At 44.1% G+C, this 19,250-nt stretch overlaps 1 protein-coding gene across 2 annotated transcripts in view; it reads right to left on the bottom strand.

The window, feature by feature from the left end:
- ZC3H3 (zinc finger CCCH-type containing 3) overlaps nucleotides 1-18,817 on the bottom strand; it is a 348,388-nt gene extending 329,571 nt beyond the window's left edge. Inside the window, exons 1-3 of one of the 2 annotated variants that reach the window (XM_073329956.1) lie at nucleotides 18,692-18,817; nucleotides 16,162-17,599; nucleotides 15,095-15,288 (exon numbers count right to left, since the gene is read on the bottom strand). In XM_073329956.1, coding sequence (XP_073186057.1) covers nucleotides 15,095-15,288; nucleotides 16,162-17,599; nucleotides 18,692-18,713 — 1,654 coding nt within the window. In that variant the 5' untranslated portion in view covers nucleotides 18,714-18,817. The remainder of the gene's footprint in view (nucleotides 1-15,094; nucleotides 15,289-16,161; nucleotides 17,600-18,691) is intronic. The other variant, XM_073329955.1, reaches the window with a different exon arrangement.
- Between the last annotated feature and the right edge of the window lie 433 nt (nucleotides 18,818-19,250).

The following is a 19,250-nucleotide window of genomic DNA, read 5'->3' as shown; positions in this document are numbered from 1 at the left end:
GCTCATTGGTAACATGATCAGGGATGTCACCTCACAAGTAAAACATATAAAAATAAATTTGTACTATAGATTGATGGGGAGAAAAATTAGAGAAAGTATAAAAAAAGCGTTACATAAAGAAATAAAGGGTTAAAGGGATAGGGGTTAGAAATCCTCTGTTAGAGCTACTTGTTACTAATTCCACTTTCCACTACAGTGTGAAGATTTTAGAAAGCTAGGCTGAGGTTTTCAAAGCTGCCCAAGAGAAATGTACACCCAATTCCCAATATAATTAATGGCAATTGAGTGCACGTCCAAATCCCACCCTTAAACTGACCCGTCAGTCACTCTTCACACCTGGTTCACATTTTGCACTTCACTGTGCTTGGATAAGGAACACTAGACAAAAAGAAAAGGAGGACTTGTGGCACCTTAGAGACTAACAAATTTGAGCATAAGCTTTCGTGAGCTACAGCTCACTTCATCAGATGCAGTTTCACTTTTGTCCACAGTCAGTTTCTAGGAGTCCCACTCCCTTCCTTGTTCTAATGCCCTAGCTCAGTGCTACATACACTGTTTGGGTTGATAAAGAGTGCAGAGGGATTTGTTTTCCCAATACATTTAAGTTCCATTAAAAATTAAATCGAGGTGTAGAACCACTCTTATGGTTATCAGGTCAAAACAAAAGATTTATTTTTTCTTTTACAAAAAACTTGGCAGTGTCCCTTTAAAAAACAGATGTTTTCTCTTTTGGTTAATGATTCTTAGAGAGCTCTGTTTTAATTTTTGTAATAGCTGACAGAGCATTGTGAACAGGCTGGTAACAGGAATGGTTTTGTTCGCACCGAGAACCAAGCTGGTTCTCTAGTTTGTGACGTTTAGAGAGCTATACGCGGGAAGCAGAGCATTTTTAGAACGGGAGAGGCCTGAAATCCTGGGATCTTGGCAGTACAACAAGGCAGCACAGCTAGTGGGCTGAGCATAGGATATTCCCTTATTCTAACCCCAGGTTTGCCACTGACTTCTTTGCCTTGGGCAAGTCGCTATTTTAGCTCTCCATCTCTCTTAAGCACGTTCAAGGCTCCCATTATCTTGCCACTTGCAAAACAGGAATGTTAATATTTCCCCCTACTATATCCATCTCACAGGAATCTTGTAAGGATTCTTTAGTTAATGTCTGTAAAGTGCTCTGAACATGCAAAATGCTGAGTAACAGTATTATTCACACACCAGTACAATTCCATGCTGCTCTCCAAATGAAAGGAGCACAGTGAGTAAAAGATGATTCTGCTAGACACAGCTGAAGAGACACCTTTCACAGTACAGGCTTTTGGGTAGCAATCACAAGGACCTGCAATCTAGCTGGAGAAAGTCCACTAATAACCCTTTTAAACAAAGTTATCTCCTCATCATCCATATGTGTCACACATAAGCTGCTAAACAAAAACTAGTTTATGTAGGTTGGATTGTCACTCACTATGGGCAGAGGAGGTACATTAGCCTTTGAGTTCAGGAGATTTGGATTATGTCACTACCAAAATGAGCCCGATTATCTCAGGCTCGTCCCACTGAGGATATTTCATTCCATCCGCAAATCCCTTAATGCTTTGCAATAACTGATCTTCTGTGCTCAGAGACCAGGACTAGAGGAGCAGGAGGTGCTGCAGGTCAGCAGCACCAAGCAGCACTTGCAGAGCTGAATGGGGAGAACCAGACTTGGGGAAAGTTAATTGGCCTGACTCTTGAGTAATAGATTTAACTCAAATTTCGCAGAACAAACCCATTACCACAGATCACTGTAAAGAATGAAATTCTGCAATGCTCCTGCTAATTGTGTGGGGATAAAACTATTGTAAATATACAAAAATTAGATTAGATAGACTCCTTCAGATGCTTCTTTTCCAAGGCATAAATATTTGTCTTAACCATGCAGATGTGGGATCCTAACCATTTGGTGCCCAAGGAAGGGAAGAGATGAACCATTTTGAAACAAGGTGCTAATGCTGGCTGTAAAGTACAATGGGAAGAGACAGGTGTAAGCCACATGCACACCCCATCTAAGCAGACAGCAATAACAGTAAGAGCCATACAAGCAACATCCATACATCATCAGTTCAGCACGTTGCTTCTTGACACAAAACCTGCTAAGAGGATAGGTGTACGCTGTGTTGAAGCGATGGGCTACTTTTTTATATGCTGAGTTTGCATTAAGTTATCAATCATGGCAAAAGACAGACATTATTATTTAAAAACTTGCTCACAATGCTACCTAAGCAGCGTTCCCAAGGGGGATTTTCTCACAGCTTTTAAACATTACACCTCCAAGTAGCTGTGGCCATGTGTGAACAAACCCAGGCAACAAGGAATCCTGCCTAGGAGGGGACATTATAAAGGGGAAAGAGACACCGAAGAGCCTCTCACTGGAATCTCTGTAATATTCTGTAATCCCCACAAGCAAGAGAGGCAGACTGCACTGCTGCTGAACAATGCAGTTTTGAATTCAATTAAAGTGATTATCTGTTGTACCAAATAAATTGTGTACAGCATATATCCTGCAGCATTTTACACCCTCAGGCTCATTATTTTCTAACTGTTTCCTCCTGTTTATGCACTTTCAAATTAAATTGCTGATAATATGCGCCAAAATAAAAAATGAGCGCACCTTGTCTGAAGAAAATTGATTCTCCTCTTTCCTGAACTAGGCGATTGCCAGGTTTTATATACTCTGTTCCGGGCGATCATTAGTAATTCAATTTTCTTTTTATTAGCCCCCTTATCTGCTGAGCAATATAGTGGCAGAGCTGACCTCTTTCACACGGGTAAATGTTTAAAATCTTTTCCCTGATTAATTTTGCCAGTTAAGGAAAAGAGGAGAAATGGCCCGGCTCTTAGCCATCACAATGAATAAAGCTTAATGTTGATTGTGATGGAATTTCTAATGCCAGAGAAATTGATTGAACGCAGCAATTACGCTGCAATAGTAACTCAAGGGAAATGGGATAGTTTTCTCCTGGCCATAGCCTTTTGGTTATTTAAAACAATCCAATTTGCAAGGATAATTATATATTAGTGTTTTATCTGCCACTTGAAATGAACATGGGAGTTTTGATACTGGCCCAGCATTAGCAGGTTATTGCTGCAAATTACTTGATATCTGCTTTCTTTCACATAAAGAGGAAATTAGGCAATCAATTACCAGAAAAAGGTGGACTACGGAGAATACAAGGGGCAAGACTGCCCTCTGCAGGTCAGAGGGGGGGAGACATCACGTGAGCCTTTGCCAAAAAAAAAAAAAAAAAAGCAGAGCTACCTTGCTTTCCAGCAAGTCCTGTAATTTATAATCCTGTTTTGATGTGCATATACACACACACACACACACACTCTACATGTGGGTCTGCCAGGAAGTGTTGAGAGTCGTGGCTGATATACAAATGGGAGCCCGCTTTGACATTTACATGGCTGCCACTTCTCCCGCAGAAAAACAATGTTAATTTGACAAGATTAGTTCTATTTATTAATACAGAATAAACCACAGAAACAAGATGACTGTGCAATTGCACTGCATGCCTGAGCAGAGTGGAATGCCATTGGGAAAGGAGCATTGCACAAAGGTATCAGAACTGCAGCGACTAACGAAAGCAGCAGCATTGATTTTACAGGGGTGAGAAAAGGTTCACAACTCCAACCACTGGACTATTTTTACCCTCCTTTCATTAAAGGACAGAGCTCACGAAGGACCTGATCCTGCAAGGTGCTGAGCACCCTCAAATGCCACGGATGCCAACTAGAGTTGGGATTGCTGAGCCCCTAGCAGGATTGTGCCCGTAATTAAAACTACCTGGTAGAGAGGCATTAGCTTGCCCGAGGGTATCTGAATACTTCTAGAACTGCACTGTACAGCTGACAACCCTTTGTACAGTAGTAGCGGGGATGTATTATGCGTCTGTCGGTCAGATCTTACCAAAAAGTCACTTTTTAAAAAAGGAAGACTGTCTGAAAACAGCATATTCATAAAATTACAATCCACACCATCTTGTCCTCTTTAGGATAAACCGATTTCCAGTTTGCTGAAGACCAAACAAGCCTTATCTACGCCGATCAGAACAGTGCTCGTCAACAGCACTCCAAGGAGCTGCGGTATCAGACTGCACCAACACACAGTTCCCTACTTTACTGTTTTAACGGTTTGCTGTAAAAAGTCACTGCAGTGGAACACGGATACAAGATAAACATCGCAAAAAGGACAGGAGGACTGCTGGCACCTTAGAGACGAACACATTTATTGGAGCATAAGCTCTCGTGAGCTACAGCTCACTTCATCGGATGCATTCTGTAACTGAGACATAGCTACAAAGTGTCCTAAATGGCAGGAAATTTACTTTTAAAAGACACTGTGGGAGTCCCCTGCCATCACGCTGACCAGTATCGCCTCATTGTTTCCTTGGGCTCCTGTCTGTCTGTATCCATCCGTTGTCTCATGCTTACATTGTAAACTCTTTGCAGCAGGGACAGTCATTTTGTTTGATGTTTATACTGCGTTTAGCACAATGGGGTTCTGGTCCATGACCAGAGCTCCTAGACAATATGTTAAAACAAATAATTATTATGATTTTCTCTCTGTGGGGTCTACATGCAATGAGTTTAGCTCAGATGACAAAAGATGCTTTTTTTCAGTTTATGACTGGTGGAAATTCCACCCAGGATCCAAACATCAAGTTGGGCTTCTTCTGCTTTGTACAAAAATTCTGCACTTGAAACAAACCTGAGAGTTTGCTTAGTGATTCACATGCCAGAACTGAATCAAAGATCACTCTCCCATAGTTATTCACAGACAAATAATGTTGGGAAGTTATAGTGCAAATTAAAAAAGCATTTCAAATCAAGGCAAACCATATACACGTAATTTTTAAAACATGTATTAAAAATACAGAAGTGACAATATTAACAATATTTTTGCACTTATACAGTCCTTTCCATCTATAGAAAACAGCTGTAGAGTAAAACAGATGTGCTGCCAGTCAAGGTCCAACACAAGACCTAATGAACTCAGTAGGAGTCTTTCCATTAACTTCATCAAGCTTCCAGTCAGGTCAAAGCAAGCATTTACAAGCTCCACAAAACCTTGTAATCAGAGCATGCCAATTATCTACAGATTCTCTTTTTACACCCCTCTTCCCAAACAAAACAACCAACCAACCCACCCACCCTAGGAAATTAAATGTAAAAAACCACCCTACCATTCATGGAACAAGTGCAAGACTAAGCACTGAAGGGTCACCAAAAAAAAAAAAAAAATCCAAAAAAAAAAAACATTAATTCTGCCACACTTCATAAATGGAATAGTCTCTCTGCCTATTTTCCTTCATAGGTATGTTTTACCCTTTGTTATGAATATGATCCAATGGCTGAAAATTGAAACTAGACAAATTTAGTCTGAAAATAAGGTATACATTTTTAACAAAGATTAACTAACTATCGGAACAATTTACCCAGGGTTGTGAAGAATTCTCCATCACTGGCAATTTTAAAATCAAGACTGGATTTTTTCTAAAAGATCTACTCTAGGAATTATTCTTGGGAAGCTCTATGGCCTGCACCATACAGAAGGTCAGACTAAATGATCACAGTGGTCTTTTCTGGCCTTGGAAAACATACCGCCACAGGGATGAGTGTTATAAAAACCTGGATAACCAGACCATAAACTATACCAGAGAGGCAACATGGCTGTATTAACCTTGCCAGCGCAACTTAAATTTGGAGAATTTTCTTAATTACTGAGCACTTGTTAAATGTTCCATTCAGACTAATATATTACAGTTAATTTATAACAGATGTGGAATTTATGCTAAAGACTATTTTGGATAATCTAATGGCAAGACGACATCATTCTGTGACAATGTTCCATTTTCTCCTTTGCATCGTCATTAGCTCTTAAATTGAAAATGCTGGATGCAAGGCAATTAATTACTGCTTCTTCTCACAGAAGCATCATTATTATTTATATTACTATTGAGCCTAGGAGCTCTCGTCATGGACCAGGACCCCATTGCACTAGGCACTGTACCAACGTCCCACTGAGTCAATGCTTAGAGGAAACACCAATCCAGGACCAAATTTTAACCTCTGCATCCCACATTCCAACACACAACCTCTCAAATGAGATTTCTGCATATATAGAACTCTGTGTGTAAGAGTCGATTGTGCCCACGCGTCCAATTGCACTACACTGTTACAGCTCCCTCCCTGCAACACATGAGGCTGGGTGCTAACATACGCTCCATAGTGCATTGCTGTTTAGGGACCAAATCCACCTCCCAGTAAGCACAGAAGACCTGACAAATTCAAGGAGAGCTGGATCATGCCCTAAACATGACATGTGATACTAATATTAAGGGACATTTACACTTCAATTTTGGAATCCTACAATTTTATCAGTTGCTGAAGGAATCAGGTATCAGGGTTTCATTGTGGACTTTCCAGATGCTATAAAATGGACCTTCCTCGCTAACATGTGTGCGCCCCTGCTCACCCACACTCACTACCTGCTCTCAGTGGCAGGGGGCTAGGCAGGAATTAGTCCCCCATCCCTAGACCTGTGCATGACAGATGTTCTGGTTGAATTGGGGTTCGATTGGATGAGATCGGTAGTGGTCCTATTTGGGAAGAGGGAGAATTAGGGGGTCAAATACAGATAACAGCTGTGTAACTTGTTCAGGAAAGGAGTGACCTGATCGGTTTCATTGAGGAATTTGCATTTGGAGGTGGGAGAGGATAAGGTTGCTTTTTGATAGAGACATAGGATCTGCTACTCAAGCCTCAAAAGGAGGCACCCAGTCTTCCTTGTGTAACAGAGCTGGCAGGAGAATTCCATGGGCCTAATTCTGACAGCTCTGCCCATCAGGGTCTCTGTGAATCTGGGAAAGGAGAACGGGGGACAGGCCATGCTTTCGGACTCTGAACCCAAGTGCATGAACCACCCCACCTGAAAGACATGCATCTGACCTTGTGCTCCTAATGGGAATTTAGAAATCCTGGTGGTATATGGACAACACCATTCTTCCCAGGATTCCTGACCAAGCCATCAGACCCGGCCCAAGACATATTGTTCCTCAAAATTTCAACACCCTTGCAGTTCATGTCTCCAGTGCTTGACACATGATCTCACGGTTTCCATGAAAATCATGCAAGCATCCTGGGAGGTTTCTGGCTCAACTCACAGGTGTGCATACTTTGGAACGGAGCTTCAGCCTGAGACAAACTGAAGGTGCAGCGATGCCACCATTGCCCTACTCAGATCAGCAACTGCATGAGATGCAGGTCAGAGCCCAAATGGTCTCCCTGCCTGGCCTTCAATCAGGGTTTCACGCTGCAGCTCAGAGGCTGTGTAGTCGAGGCTGTGTAGTCAGCTGCACGAGAAAGGAAGTCGGAGGAAAGGAATTGCCTAACGTCAGTACACAGCAATTGCACCTGGGTGGTCCAGGTCCGTCACAGACAGCTCCACAGAGAAGCAAGTCTGGTTTTCCCGACCAAAAGAGTCATCAACACCCAGCGGCCTGAGAGTATTGGGATGACAGTGGAATGATTTAGCACCTCTCAACCAATAACCTCTTAGAACCTCAAAACTCTTCATGGCAAGTATCATCCCTATGATGCTAATGCACAAGAGAGGTGAAATAACTTGCCCAAAGTCACTAAGTCTATGGCAGAGTCAGGTATAGAACCCAGCAGTCCTCACTCCCAGTCTCCTGTTGTACAGCTGTTAGACCACAGGAAAACTAGACAATGCCGACAATTATACATTTAATTTTTAATATATATTCTGGCAGGTGCACAATCTGGGCAATAACTGCACCTGAGCTGCTCTGGTCAAGTTAGAGACTGTTCTGATAGTAATAGCACCGTATTTTCTTTACTCTCATTTCAGGATGTGGGATTGTGCCCTGGCTGTACACAAACCCAGTCAGACGCAACACATCCTGTACTGCTGGACAGCATGGCATCGGCTGTCCCATTAGGGAAACACAAATGGTGCTATCTGCATTAGATGTCCACATTCATGCTTGTTCATCCAATGGTAATTACCAGTATTAGAAACCAAAAAAGCTTAATAAAAGGTCTGAGGTCTATCACCTGCAACCATCGCACCTCAGGCTGTTTTCTCACAGACTAATCAATCAGACTTGGTACTTGATAGATCTTCCTACTCCAGCCCAATAAAGAATGCAAGAACAGTCAAACTGGCTCAGACCAATGTACCATCTAGCTCCATATCCTGTCTTCCAACACTGGCCTGTGCCAGGTGCTCCAGAGTAAATTAACAGAACAGGGCAATTTCGAGCAATCCATCCTCTGCCATCTAGTCCCAAGTTGTTGGGGTTTGAGACACAACTGGAGCATGGGCTTGCGTCCCTGACCATCCTGGCTAATACCCACTGATGGACCTATTCTCCATAATCTTTTTGGACCCAGTTATACTTATAAAGGAAATTCTATTGTAATGAAGGAATTGGTGGTATAGATTCATTTTTTATGAATTAATTTGTGGTTGATTTTTTAAGAAAAATGTACAAAAAGGTGAAGACTTACAGCTTGTGTATGTTTCTGAACACTAAAAGAAAAGGAGTACTTGTGGCATCCGATGAAGTGAGCTGTAGCTCACGAAAGCTCATGCTCAAATAAATTGGTTAGTCTCTAAGGTGCCACAAGTACTCCTTTTCTTTTGCGAATACAGACTAACACGGCTGTTACTCTGAAACCTTTCTGAACACTGCGTGCTTCACAGGGTCTCCAACAGAATTAGGCAATTATGCAGTTCCACAACTCAAAGCTGTAAGACTAGACAATACAAAACCAGACACTCTGAGGGGGGACCGGATAACAATCTTCAAATATTAAGGGCTGTTGAAAAGAGGATGTGGATCAATTGTTCTCCATGTCCACTGAAGATTGGACAAGTAGTAATGGGCTCAATCGGCAGGAAGGAAGGGTTAGGTAAGATATTAGGGGGAAAAAAACTACAGGAGTAGTTAACCTCTGGAGTAAGCTGCCAAGGGAGGCCGTAGAATCCCCATCGCTCTCCAGCCTATTTTTAAAAAACGACAAACACTTGCCAAGGATGGTTGCAGTTCATTTGGTCCTGCCACAGCACTGGGGGCTGGACTTGGTCACCGCTTGAGGTCTCTTCCAGCCCTACGTTTCTATGATATATAGACATAACACATTAAGTTCATTTCCAAGATATCCCAGCAGAGGACTAGGGGGCAGTGTGTCACTGGAGACATCAATTTTCAGATGAGACATGAAACCAGAGCCCTAACTGCTTGTGAACATTAAAAGATCTCATGTCACTTTTAATAAGAATAGGAGTGTTACTCCTAGGATCCTAGCCAAATTCCAATTAAGGTGACTACATTCTACCAATATTTAACTTGAAATTTCACCTGGCTACAGGAATCTTCCTCACTTCCTGTGCTAAACAGTTAAGTCAACTTACTGCATATTGCTCAACAGCTGTTGCATTCCACTTCAGAGGTGGCTGTGGTGATTAGAGAGACTGTAAAGTGACTGGGGATCCTTGAAGATGAAAGGTTTCAGAGTAGCAGCCGTGTTAGTCTGTATCCGCAAAAAGAAAAGGAGTACTTGTGGCACCTTAGAGACCAACCGATTTATTTGAGCATAAGCTTTCGTGAGCTACAGCTCACTTCATCGGATACATTGAGCTTATGCTGAAATAAATTTGTTAGTCTCTAAGGTGCCACAAGTCCTCCTTTTCTTTTTGGAGATGAAAGATGCAACAAAGATGAAAAGCTGACATTGTCTCTGGTAGCAGTTCCCAGGTTAGACACTGGTATGCTGCTACTATCTTATGCTGGAAACATTAGTTGGGAAGGCTGGCCTGTAGGTGTGAGGGAGAAGAGAGGACAAGGGTCCTTCTACAGAATATATGGCTATATTGATTGCCTGGAGACTATTTCCAGGGAGTAAGATACACAGTCAAGCTCTCCTAGAACTATCCTTTTCGGTAAAAGATGCTCCCAAGAAGAGATACCGGTCTGAAAAGAGCAAGTTCTTCCTAATAAGAACTGAGGAAATGCCTCCCAAGGGAAATGGTGGAAGTTACATCATAGATTCCAAGGCCAGAAGGGAGCACTGATCATCTAGTCTGACCTCCTGTCATGTGGGACATTTAAAATAAGACTGGGCAAAGCACTAAAAAGTGTACTTGCAGGGAGCAACCCTGCACTTGCCCCAGGGTAACACGACCCAATGAGTCTTTTCTGTCTCTAAAATGAACAGATTCTATTACCTCTTAGCAACCTTGTTTCAAGGACAGAGGATTGGTGTTTTACTGGATGGTAATTCTTCCCTGGTGAAGAAAGTTAGGGAGCAGTTTCATGAACTAGGTGGGGAACTCTCTCCTTCATCCTGTAAAGCAGCAGGTATAGAATCATAGGACTCGAAGGGACCTCGATAGGTCATCTAGTCCAGTCTCCTGCACTCATGGCAGGACTATATTATCTAGACCATCCCTGACAGGTGTTTGTCTAACCTGCTCTTAAACATCTCCATAATTGGAGATTCCACAACCTCCCTAGGCAATTTATTCAGGTGCTTAATCACCCTGACAGTTAGGAAGTTCTTCCTAATGTCCATCCTAAACCTCCCTTGCTGCAATTTAGGCCCATTGCTTCTTGTCCTAGCCTGACAGGTGAAGAACAACAATTTTTCTTCCTCCTCCTTGTACCAACCTTTTATGTACATGAGAACTTTGTGGAAAGCTCAAGCCCCACAGGAACCTTACAGGTTAATTTTCTGAACAGCCCCCTATTTTCCCTCGCTCTGGATGGATCAGAGTCACCACCACCACAGCATATGCCTCCACTGTACACATTCACAAAAGCCTGCGTGCTTTAGGATGAAGAATTGTTTCTTGATGACACTTATCTATGTTCAGGACTCTAGGATTTTAATATGTATTTCCAAAATACATGGGTCTTTGGTGGTTGTTCTTCAGGTCCTCAGGAGACATAGGGCACTGGGAGGGTTTAGTCCATTTGGTCTTTATAGTCTGGATTTTACATAAGTTTTCACTTCTAACTGTGAAATCCTTATATGGGCTTCGACTGACAGCTTTTGGAATAAATTGTGGTGCATTTGTACGGGTATTCATGAGCATCTACTTAAAAGTGAAGTTCTGCCCTGAAAAGTGACTAAAAACAGGGAGATGTGCTACAAAGGCGGCTCCACAGCCACCCTCCATAGCTGGCAGACATGAGCAAAACTGACACACACAAAGAGCCCCATTTTGCCATGCTAATGAGAAGATAATGCCACAGTGCTGGTCTATCCGAAGGACAAATGCTGCATGCAGGGACAATCCCTGGGGAGAGTTGGGAGAAAGACAGTTAGAAATAACAGGGCCATCATGAATGATCTGACTAGCCAAAGAACGTAAGATTTACATGGGGGGACCAATACCAGCACTACCAGGTACCATCTTTGTAGGTGATATGCAAGCTTTGACAGGGAGGTCCTGGACCTCTCCAAAGCAGAAAATGCCACCTCTTGTGGTACTTCTGCAACGTGGACAAGTATCTACTAGGTACAGAGAGATCCCCAAGCTCATTGTCATTTGCAGCTCAGCCACTGTGGAATTTGAAGCCAGGTTTCCAGAAATGAAGGGCTCAATCAAACTTCATGTCCAGCAGGTAGAGCAAAAGAACTGGGAGTCAGGAGAGCGAGGTCCTAGTCCCCGTTCTGCCACTGAAGTCACGTCCCTTCTCTGTGGCTCAGTTTTCTCATGTACTCACCTCCTGAGTGCTTTGAGATCCGTGGATAAAGAGCACTTAAAGTGCAAAGTATTACTACAGACTGAACTTGCTGTGCCCCTCAAAGCTTCTATAGTAGAGAAACTTGTTCCCGCACCTTAGCGGATGCAGCAGAATGTTTTTTAAAAAAAAGAGGTGAATTGTAAAGAATTTTTAAATTTGTGAGACTGAGAACATCATGCTGGTGAAAGGTGCTAGATCAACAACTCAGGAGACTTAAACACTGTATGTATCCCTAGAGCAAGTACAGCACAAGCTGCCTCCCTGTTTGAGGAGTCCATGCAGACCCCACTACTTGAACGAAGTAGCTGTCGTTACATTGCTCTATCCAGCTACCAGCTTTAGCGTTAATTTTTTCCTAGATCCTTGCTGCTTTGTGCTCTCGACAGCTTGAGGGGATATCTATACATACAGCACTGCAGCTCCGCCGCTGCAGCACATCTGGTGAAGACGCCCTATGCCAACAGGGGAGAGAGCTCTCCCACTGGCATAAAAAACCCCACCTCTGCGAGCGGCAGAAGCTGTGTCGGCAGGAAAAGCTCTCCTGCCAAGATAGCGCTGTGCACACAAGCGCGTATGTCAGTGTAACTTATGTCGCTCAGGGGGGTGGACTATTCACACCCCTGAGTGACATCAGTTTTGCCGACACAGGTTGTAGCGTAGACATGGCCTTAGTCTCCCCTTAGCCTTCACCAAATACTTGTGCCCCCACAGAAACACTCTCACTGACGTGCAGTAAAGCCCTAGGCACTCTCCTCATCCTTCTTCCCTTCTCCCTCAGGGGATGATCTCTGAAGAGGCTTTGTGGCTGAACTGTCTTTGTTAAGTTGATTTCCTAGGTGCAATGTGAGTTGAGAGAGACCTTTGGTTCCATTTGCAGCTTCCATGTACCATAACCATCTTTTCCACCCAAGCCTTTCATGTAGGGCCTTTGAGTGGTGCCCTGCCTCCAGCAACCTAAAAGCCTCTCCAGGTGCAATAGAATTTAGAGAGAGAACTGAGAGAAACCGAGCCTCAACGCCACTGCACAGTGACTGGTTTGGTTTTCAGGTGTCTGACAATCACAAATGCTCAGATGGTCAACACATGCAATCGTACACCTAAATGCACATCTCCTCTCCCACACGCTGCATCATGCCTTTTATCAGGCAGTCTCACTACCTCCAGAACCTCTCCCAACTATACCTAGCACGCTCTTCCTGAGCGCAGCTGTAAAGCAACCTCTTCCCACATCTCCAAATTCCTCCAGAAAAATATATATGTATATATAAAAAACACACACTTTCCGCAGAAAATCACTCTTCCCTGCTCCTCACCAACAACCCCTGATCCTCTCACCTGAAGTGTTACCCTGTTCACTGTCTTTTCGTTTGTCTAAGATCAGCAGCATCTGCACACATAAATGACAAGTTAGATATGCAGCTGCTCTTTTGCACGTGCAGTGACTGCAATTGTGCATGTAAGCCTAGTAATTCCACATGCAAATTAGGCAACTGCATATTCATTTTCCAGAAAATTCAGGCCTAAGCCATTTTGAGATTGATTCCTGTAGCCAGAGCATAGGCTGTTGTACCCCAACTAGCTAAGTGCACACACTCCTCACTACCCCATCTCCTCCCACCCACACTTGTTGAAAGCAAGAGTCTTCAAGGGTTGCCGCTGTATAGTAGTTTCCATATGAGGCTCTCAAGTGCTTTATAAACAATATTCACACAACCACCCTCCACACCCCTTTGGTAGATATTAAACCAATTTTACAGAGGAGAAAATTGAAAGAAATGTTAAGCAACTTGCCCAAGGCCACACAGAAGTCAGTTGCAGAACCAGGCCTCCCAACTCCCAGTCCAGTCCAGGAACCATTAGATCTCATCTGTTCCATGTTCATGCAAATTAGGCGCAGCCCTCAGGCTCCCGGGCAAGTCGCCAATGCTGCAGTGGGCTGGGTTATCTGAAAGCTCCTGCTCTGCAAGGAGGGTCATGGAGACAGCTTTCGGGCCAGAAATGACACAGAGAGCCTGCCCCACTAACTGCCAAATCTCACCACACACAGCAGGTGATCAAACCAGAGAAACACCACCTTACAAAACAGAGAGATGTGCACAACGATGTCCATGTGCAGGAGGTCAAATCCTCTAGCAGCTAGATCTAGGGTAAGAGGTGCTTTACAGCTAAACGCTGCTCCACCTAGGGGGCACTATTCCATTCCACAAACATTTCTTTCTTAAACCTTAATTCCTTTAATATTCCTTTGAGATTGTTTAAATCAACTCACACATACATGCTTTACCCCTGCAGAGATGCAGCTGTCATGCGCACAGTTTCTAACCATGATGCAGTTATCAGGTAGATTTTTCCTGGCTGAGATGAGCATCTCATGAGACACACACAGTTTTTTCCCTAATGGAAAGACAGGGATTATACAATCTTACAAAGAATGCTTCTGCCACCTCCTGCTTTGAGTCCTTCTTCAAAAGACACTCTCTCTGTGAAGCTATAAACTCTAGCCCACTCAAAGACATGATTGGTTTAAAGGTTAAACCATCTCTACACTGACCAACGATATTTGAACTCTCCTGACCATTGAGCGAGTTCTCTGTGTTGCGAGTGTCTGTTTAGACTGAAAGATCTTCCATGGAACAGTCCTTGCCCTTTCCTGATCTAGAGAGTGACAAGCTGATGGTGGTGAAGGAGCAAGAGGGACACAATCAAAATGAACAGACATTGACCAGTCACCATTCAGGTTCTTTTCACACCAATAAGGTATCTTAACCCTGGGGAATGTGGGCCCATCAACAGTTCATATACGTTCAGAGACAGGGAATTGATCCTACACATGCAGAAGATGACTCAGTGCTGCACACAGATCTATACACAGTGAAAGTTACTTTATGCCACCATCCACAACACTACTGAAAACAATCATTTGCCCAGTAAAAGCTGGTCTTTAACTGAAAGTACAGCAAAACCATCCTAACAGCAAGGGGAAGCTTTAGAGTGGTTGTCAGTTAGAGGTGGCCCTGAGGGGAGGTTTCACAGTACACATGGGGGCAAGGTTGGGGAATGCAAGGCTCTACAGAAGTGGGACCTGGTGAGAAAGCCCTGAAATGGAGCGAAGGCCTCAAGTCCCATGCCGTCTTTTCTTCTCAACACTGACTCTACAACAGCGATCAGCAGGTTTACTTTACTGAGGAACGAGCAGCTCATTTCCTACTTCCAAGAACCTACTCCTAAAACTGTCCCCCCTCATGCAATATTCCAGCTCTATCACCACATGTCCAAGCTCTTACCTTCTTTGGCTGGGATGTGCATTCTAGAGGCTGGCAGCCTGCATAGCCTGTGCTTGGTGATCTGCACCAGCTCCTTGGGCAGGGTTCTCTTCAAAGGTGCAGGTCTTCCCCGCAGGGAGTTTCTTTTCCTGAGAGAGTAGTGGCTTTTCAGGGGCATTGTGGTGAAGGAGTTGCTCTTCTTATCTGTTGGGGAACTGCAAAGAATGCAATCCAGCGAGTTTAAAAATGAATCACAAGGTATTAAACAGCAACTCCCCAACCCCAGCTATCTGTGCTCTCCTTTCTCCACCAATGCAGCAAGACTGTAGCACAGCTGGGATTAGAACCCAGTTCTCCTGACTCCTGGTTTGATACCTTATCCACTGAACTACGGTGCTTCTCTAGGTAAGAGCAATGCAAATGCCAGGTGAAAGGGCAAATTTGACCAATTGCTGGGAAAGCATGAAGAGAGATTGCACTCTGACATCTCAACTCACATCTAGGTACCCCCATCACTCCCAGTCTCTCCCCTACTATAGCTGTTGGAGGAGGAGGAGGAGGTTCTTAAGAGGGCTGAGAAGATCAGGCCAAGCCAGGCAAAAGAAATAAGCAAGCAGACCTCAAACTCTCCTCACCTCACCCCCCAAACCCCTCAGCACCACTCATGTGGAGATATCCTCACCTCTCTCCAGGAGAGGATGCCAAGGCACAGTGGGGAGATTAGTAGAAGACAGATGAAAAGAGAAGCTTGGACATGGGAGTAAGGGCCAGATGCCCCCATATTCTAACCCAAGCTCTGTCATTGGCTTATTGCGTGGCCCTGGACAAATCAGTGAAACCAAAATTTACTGTGATAGCACCTAGCAAGCCCAGTCACAGACCAGGACCCCACTGGGCTACGCGCTGTACACAGAACACAAAGAGGGTCCCTGTTCCAAAGAGCTTACAATGTAAATATTTGAGTATTTGCTCTCATTGACATCAATGGCAAGACTCCTATGGGCTTCAATGAAAGTAGGAACGGGCCCCAGGTGAAGTGCAAAGAAGGTTAGTACCAGCTACAGAACTTCACACAACTAGTAACTTACCAGCAACTCCCCTTTCTCCTGATGATTTTGGTCCGGCTCTTCACTTTATAAGTGGAAAGTGCAGCATCGTTGAAAGAGGACTTCAACCCGCCATGACCAATGGATGCGTTGCTTAGAGTCTGAAGGCCAAAGTTGGCTCTGGAAACCTGGGAGACTCCAGCCTCCTTTCGTCCCTCAGACTGCCACTTGAATACTGACTTGGAAGTTGAAGAAGGTGGCTGTAGGCTAGATGCTTTCCATTTGTACTTACTAGGAGAGGCATCCAATTTCAAATGCACTCCGGATTTCTTCTGCTTTGCTCCCAAGTCCCCCTTTGGCAGTGGCTTAGCAGTTCTCTCTGCTCCCACAGAAAGCTTTCTAGTGCTTTCAGAAGCTCTAGGGCTGGTCCATCTCTTTACAGCACAGGGCCATTTACTAGGATTTGCTACCCATGTATAGTTGGTTTTCCTGAACTTAAAAGCTTTGCTGGAGACTGGCGTTGAGGCAGCTCTTTGGAAACTGGGTAGCTTGTGTGGTATTGCAAACTGGTTCTTCGCTGGGTTTATCCCAACCTCTGAAGTCACAGCCTGAACTGAGCTTGTGCGCGCCTCAGATTTTCCAAGGGTCTTTGGCTCCTTCAAAGTATCTCTTCCTGCCGTGACTTGCTCTGAGCTACAGTGAGCTGGAACCTGTGCTACTGGCTTCTTCCAGGCTACCAGCCAGCCTGATTCTCGATCAAGAAGAGCTAAAGGCTGCTGAGGCTTGGATTTTAATGCTATGGCACTTTCACGGATAACGTCACATAACTCAGGGGCACTTTTAGCCAGTTTCGCAGTCCGAAGTTTGCCCAGTTCCTTTGGATATGCTGGGCTTGCATCATCTCTGCCTCCAGCAACAGCAGGCTGGCGCAATGAACTCTGGGAGACAGAGAGAGACGTTTCTTTGTCCTCTTTCTGAGCAACACTTTGAAAGCTAGAACTTTCATGAACCTTTTCAGCTCCTTTTGGAGCAGCTATGGCTACTTTTACCATAGAGGAACCCTGCTGGGATCCCAACTCACTAACGTTTCTATTGTCCAAGGCTGAGCTAGTCCTCTGTGGCAGTTTGACTCCTATGACTATACCACCTGCTGCTAAGCCCACTTGCCTTTCGGAGCCTGTTCCCTGTGGCCCAGGAGGCTGGCTATTCCTTTGGCTCCCAAAAGCCTGAAGTGTGTTAGCAGATGCACTGCTTCCAGGATGATGTGTTGGTGCAGGCGGTCTGTTTACAAGGGAGTATTTTTTCCTCCAGGAGTTACCTTGATGTGACTGGAAATCCCTTGGAGCTTGCTGAGAATATCTTGCAGAGAATGCTCCCTGACTGTTGAAGGCAGTCTGCCTGGGATTTCTCCACCTTGGAGTCCTGGAGGGCGAGGGCACTGGGGCATTTCCATGGATGTTTTTATGGTCATTTATGAGACCTGAAGAAAGCAAAACAACCTCTGTTAGTTGCATCTTCCACAACAGTCTTGCAACAGCAAGTTCTGCAAATTGACTGTCTTCACATTGCACTGAAAACACCTGTTCTACATGAGCTCTCATGCTCTGTAGCTTTCAGACATCATCACTAATGCTGCAAGAAAAGCTGAGCTATGTAATGATTACAGATTTCTTATTATGGATCTTTACATAGCAATTGAATACTGCATCATCCCACTTTCTCTCCACGTGGAATTCCTCTTATATGCACCAGTCCTGAATCCACTACTCTGATCATTGTTCCTGTAGATCACTTGTGGTAAGGGTGGTGGTAGGAGAGGGGACAGACAAGAAGGGGAGAAAACTTCCTGCTTATTTCTTTTATAGGTATCTTTTTAGCTCTCACTATTGCATCTCTGAGCTCCTTTATAGTGGCGATTGCCTAGCAACCCTAATCTGATCCTGCTCATATACAGCACAATACAGTCCCCTCTAGAGGTGCTTATTATTTGGTTTAGGAAAGGAAGGGTAGACTTATTATTAAAGCAAGAGACTAAGAGTCAGGAGGCTTGGGATCTAATCCCAGCTCCGCCACTGACTAACAATGAAGTGATTTGCCCAAGTGACTCACTTGCATGTCTGTGCCTCAGTTTCCCTGTTAACAATAATATGGATGAATATGCTTACAGGGGGAGAGGGATTGCAAGGCTTGGTAAATATCAATATTTATAAAGCACTTTGTGATCTTCAGATGAAAGGGCTTAACAAAGGACTATATCTGAGCCCTGCATTTTTTCCCAGGGATCTCTATGTGCTTTAATGAAGAAAACAAGTTTTTCCTGCTGCCAAAAACTAGACCATATAGCTGCAGAAAGACAACATAAGCTGACCTGTCAGCTAAACTCCCTGCCCACAAACTGCTCTATTGATGTTGAAAGGTATTTCAAAATCCAGCCGCAACAAGACACACATCAAAACACAAAATCCAATTACTTTTTTGGCTGCTCTTCATTCCACCCCCCAGAACCACACTTGGTCTGCATTGCGTCTAACAACATTATGAGATCCTCAGAGCAAGGACCATGTCATCTTACTTGTGTGTACAGCTCCATGCATGCCTGTGGTGGTGCAAAAATAGTCATATGAGATCAGGTGTACCTGGTTGTGTCCATCTCAGACAGTATTGGTATGTCTACACTGCAAAGAAAAAAAAAAAACGGGTGGTGCACCGTCTCAGAGCCTGGGGCTAAAAACAACAGTGCAGATTTTCAGGCTCAGGCTGGAGCCCAGGCCCTGAGACCCACCCTCCTCACTGGATTCAGAGTAGCAGCCGTGTTGGTCTGTATCCGCAAAAAAGAGGACTTGGGGCACCTCAGAGACTAACAAATGTATTTGAGCAAAGTGAGCTGCAGCACTAATAAATTAACTAATAAATAATTAATAACTAATAAATTAACTAATAAATAACTAATAAATTTGTTAGTCTCTAAGGTGCCACAAGTCCTCCTCCTCACTGGGTTTCAGAGCCTAAGGGGGAACACTGACACTGCTATTTTTAGCCCTGTAGTATGTTCCCCAGTCAGCTGACCTGGGCACAAAGACTCACTGCCACAGGGTTTGGGGTTTTTCCACTGTCACTCTGAGATAGCGCGT

The sequence above is a fragment of the Lepidochelys kempii genome, chromosome 2, assembly GCF_965140265.1.
Source record: "Lepidochelys kempii isolate rLepKem1 chromosome 2, rLepKem1.hap2, whole genome shotgun sequence".
NCBI lineage: Eukaryota > Metazoa > Chordata > Testudines > Cheloniidae > Lepidochelys > Lepidochelys kempii.
The sequence above is the reverse complement of the archived record's forward strand: the minus strand, read 5'-3'. Positions and strand labels throughout refer to the sequence as shown.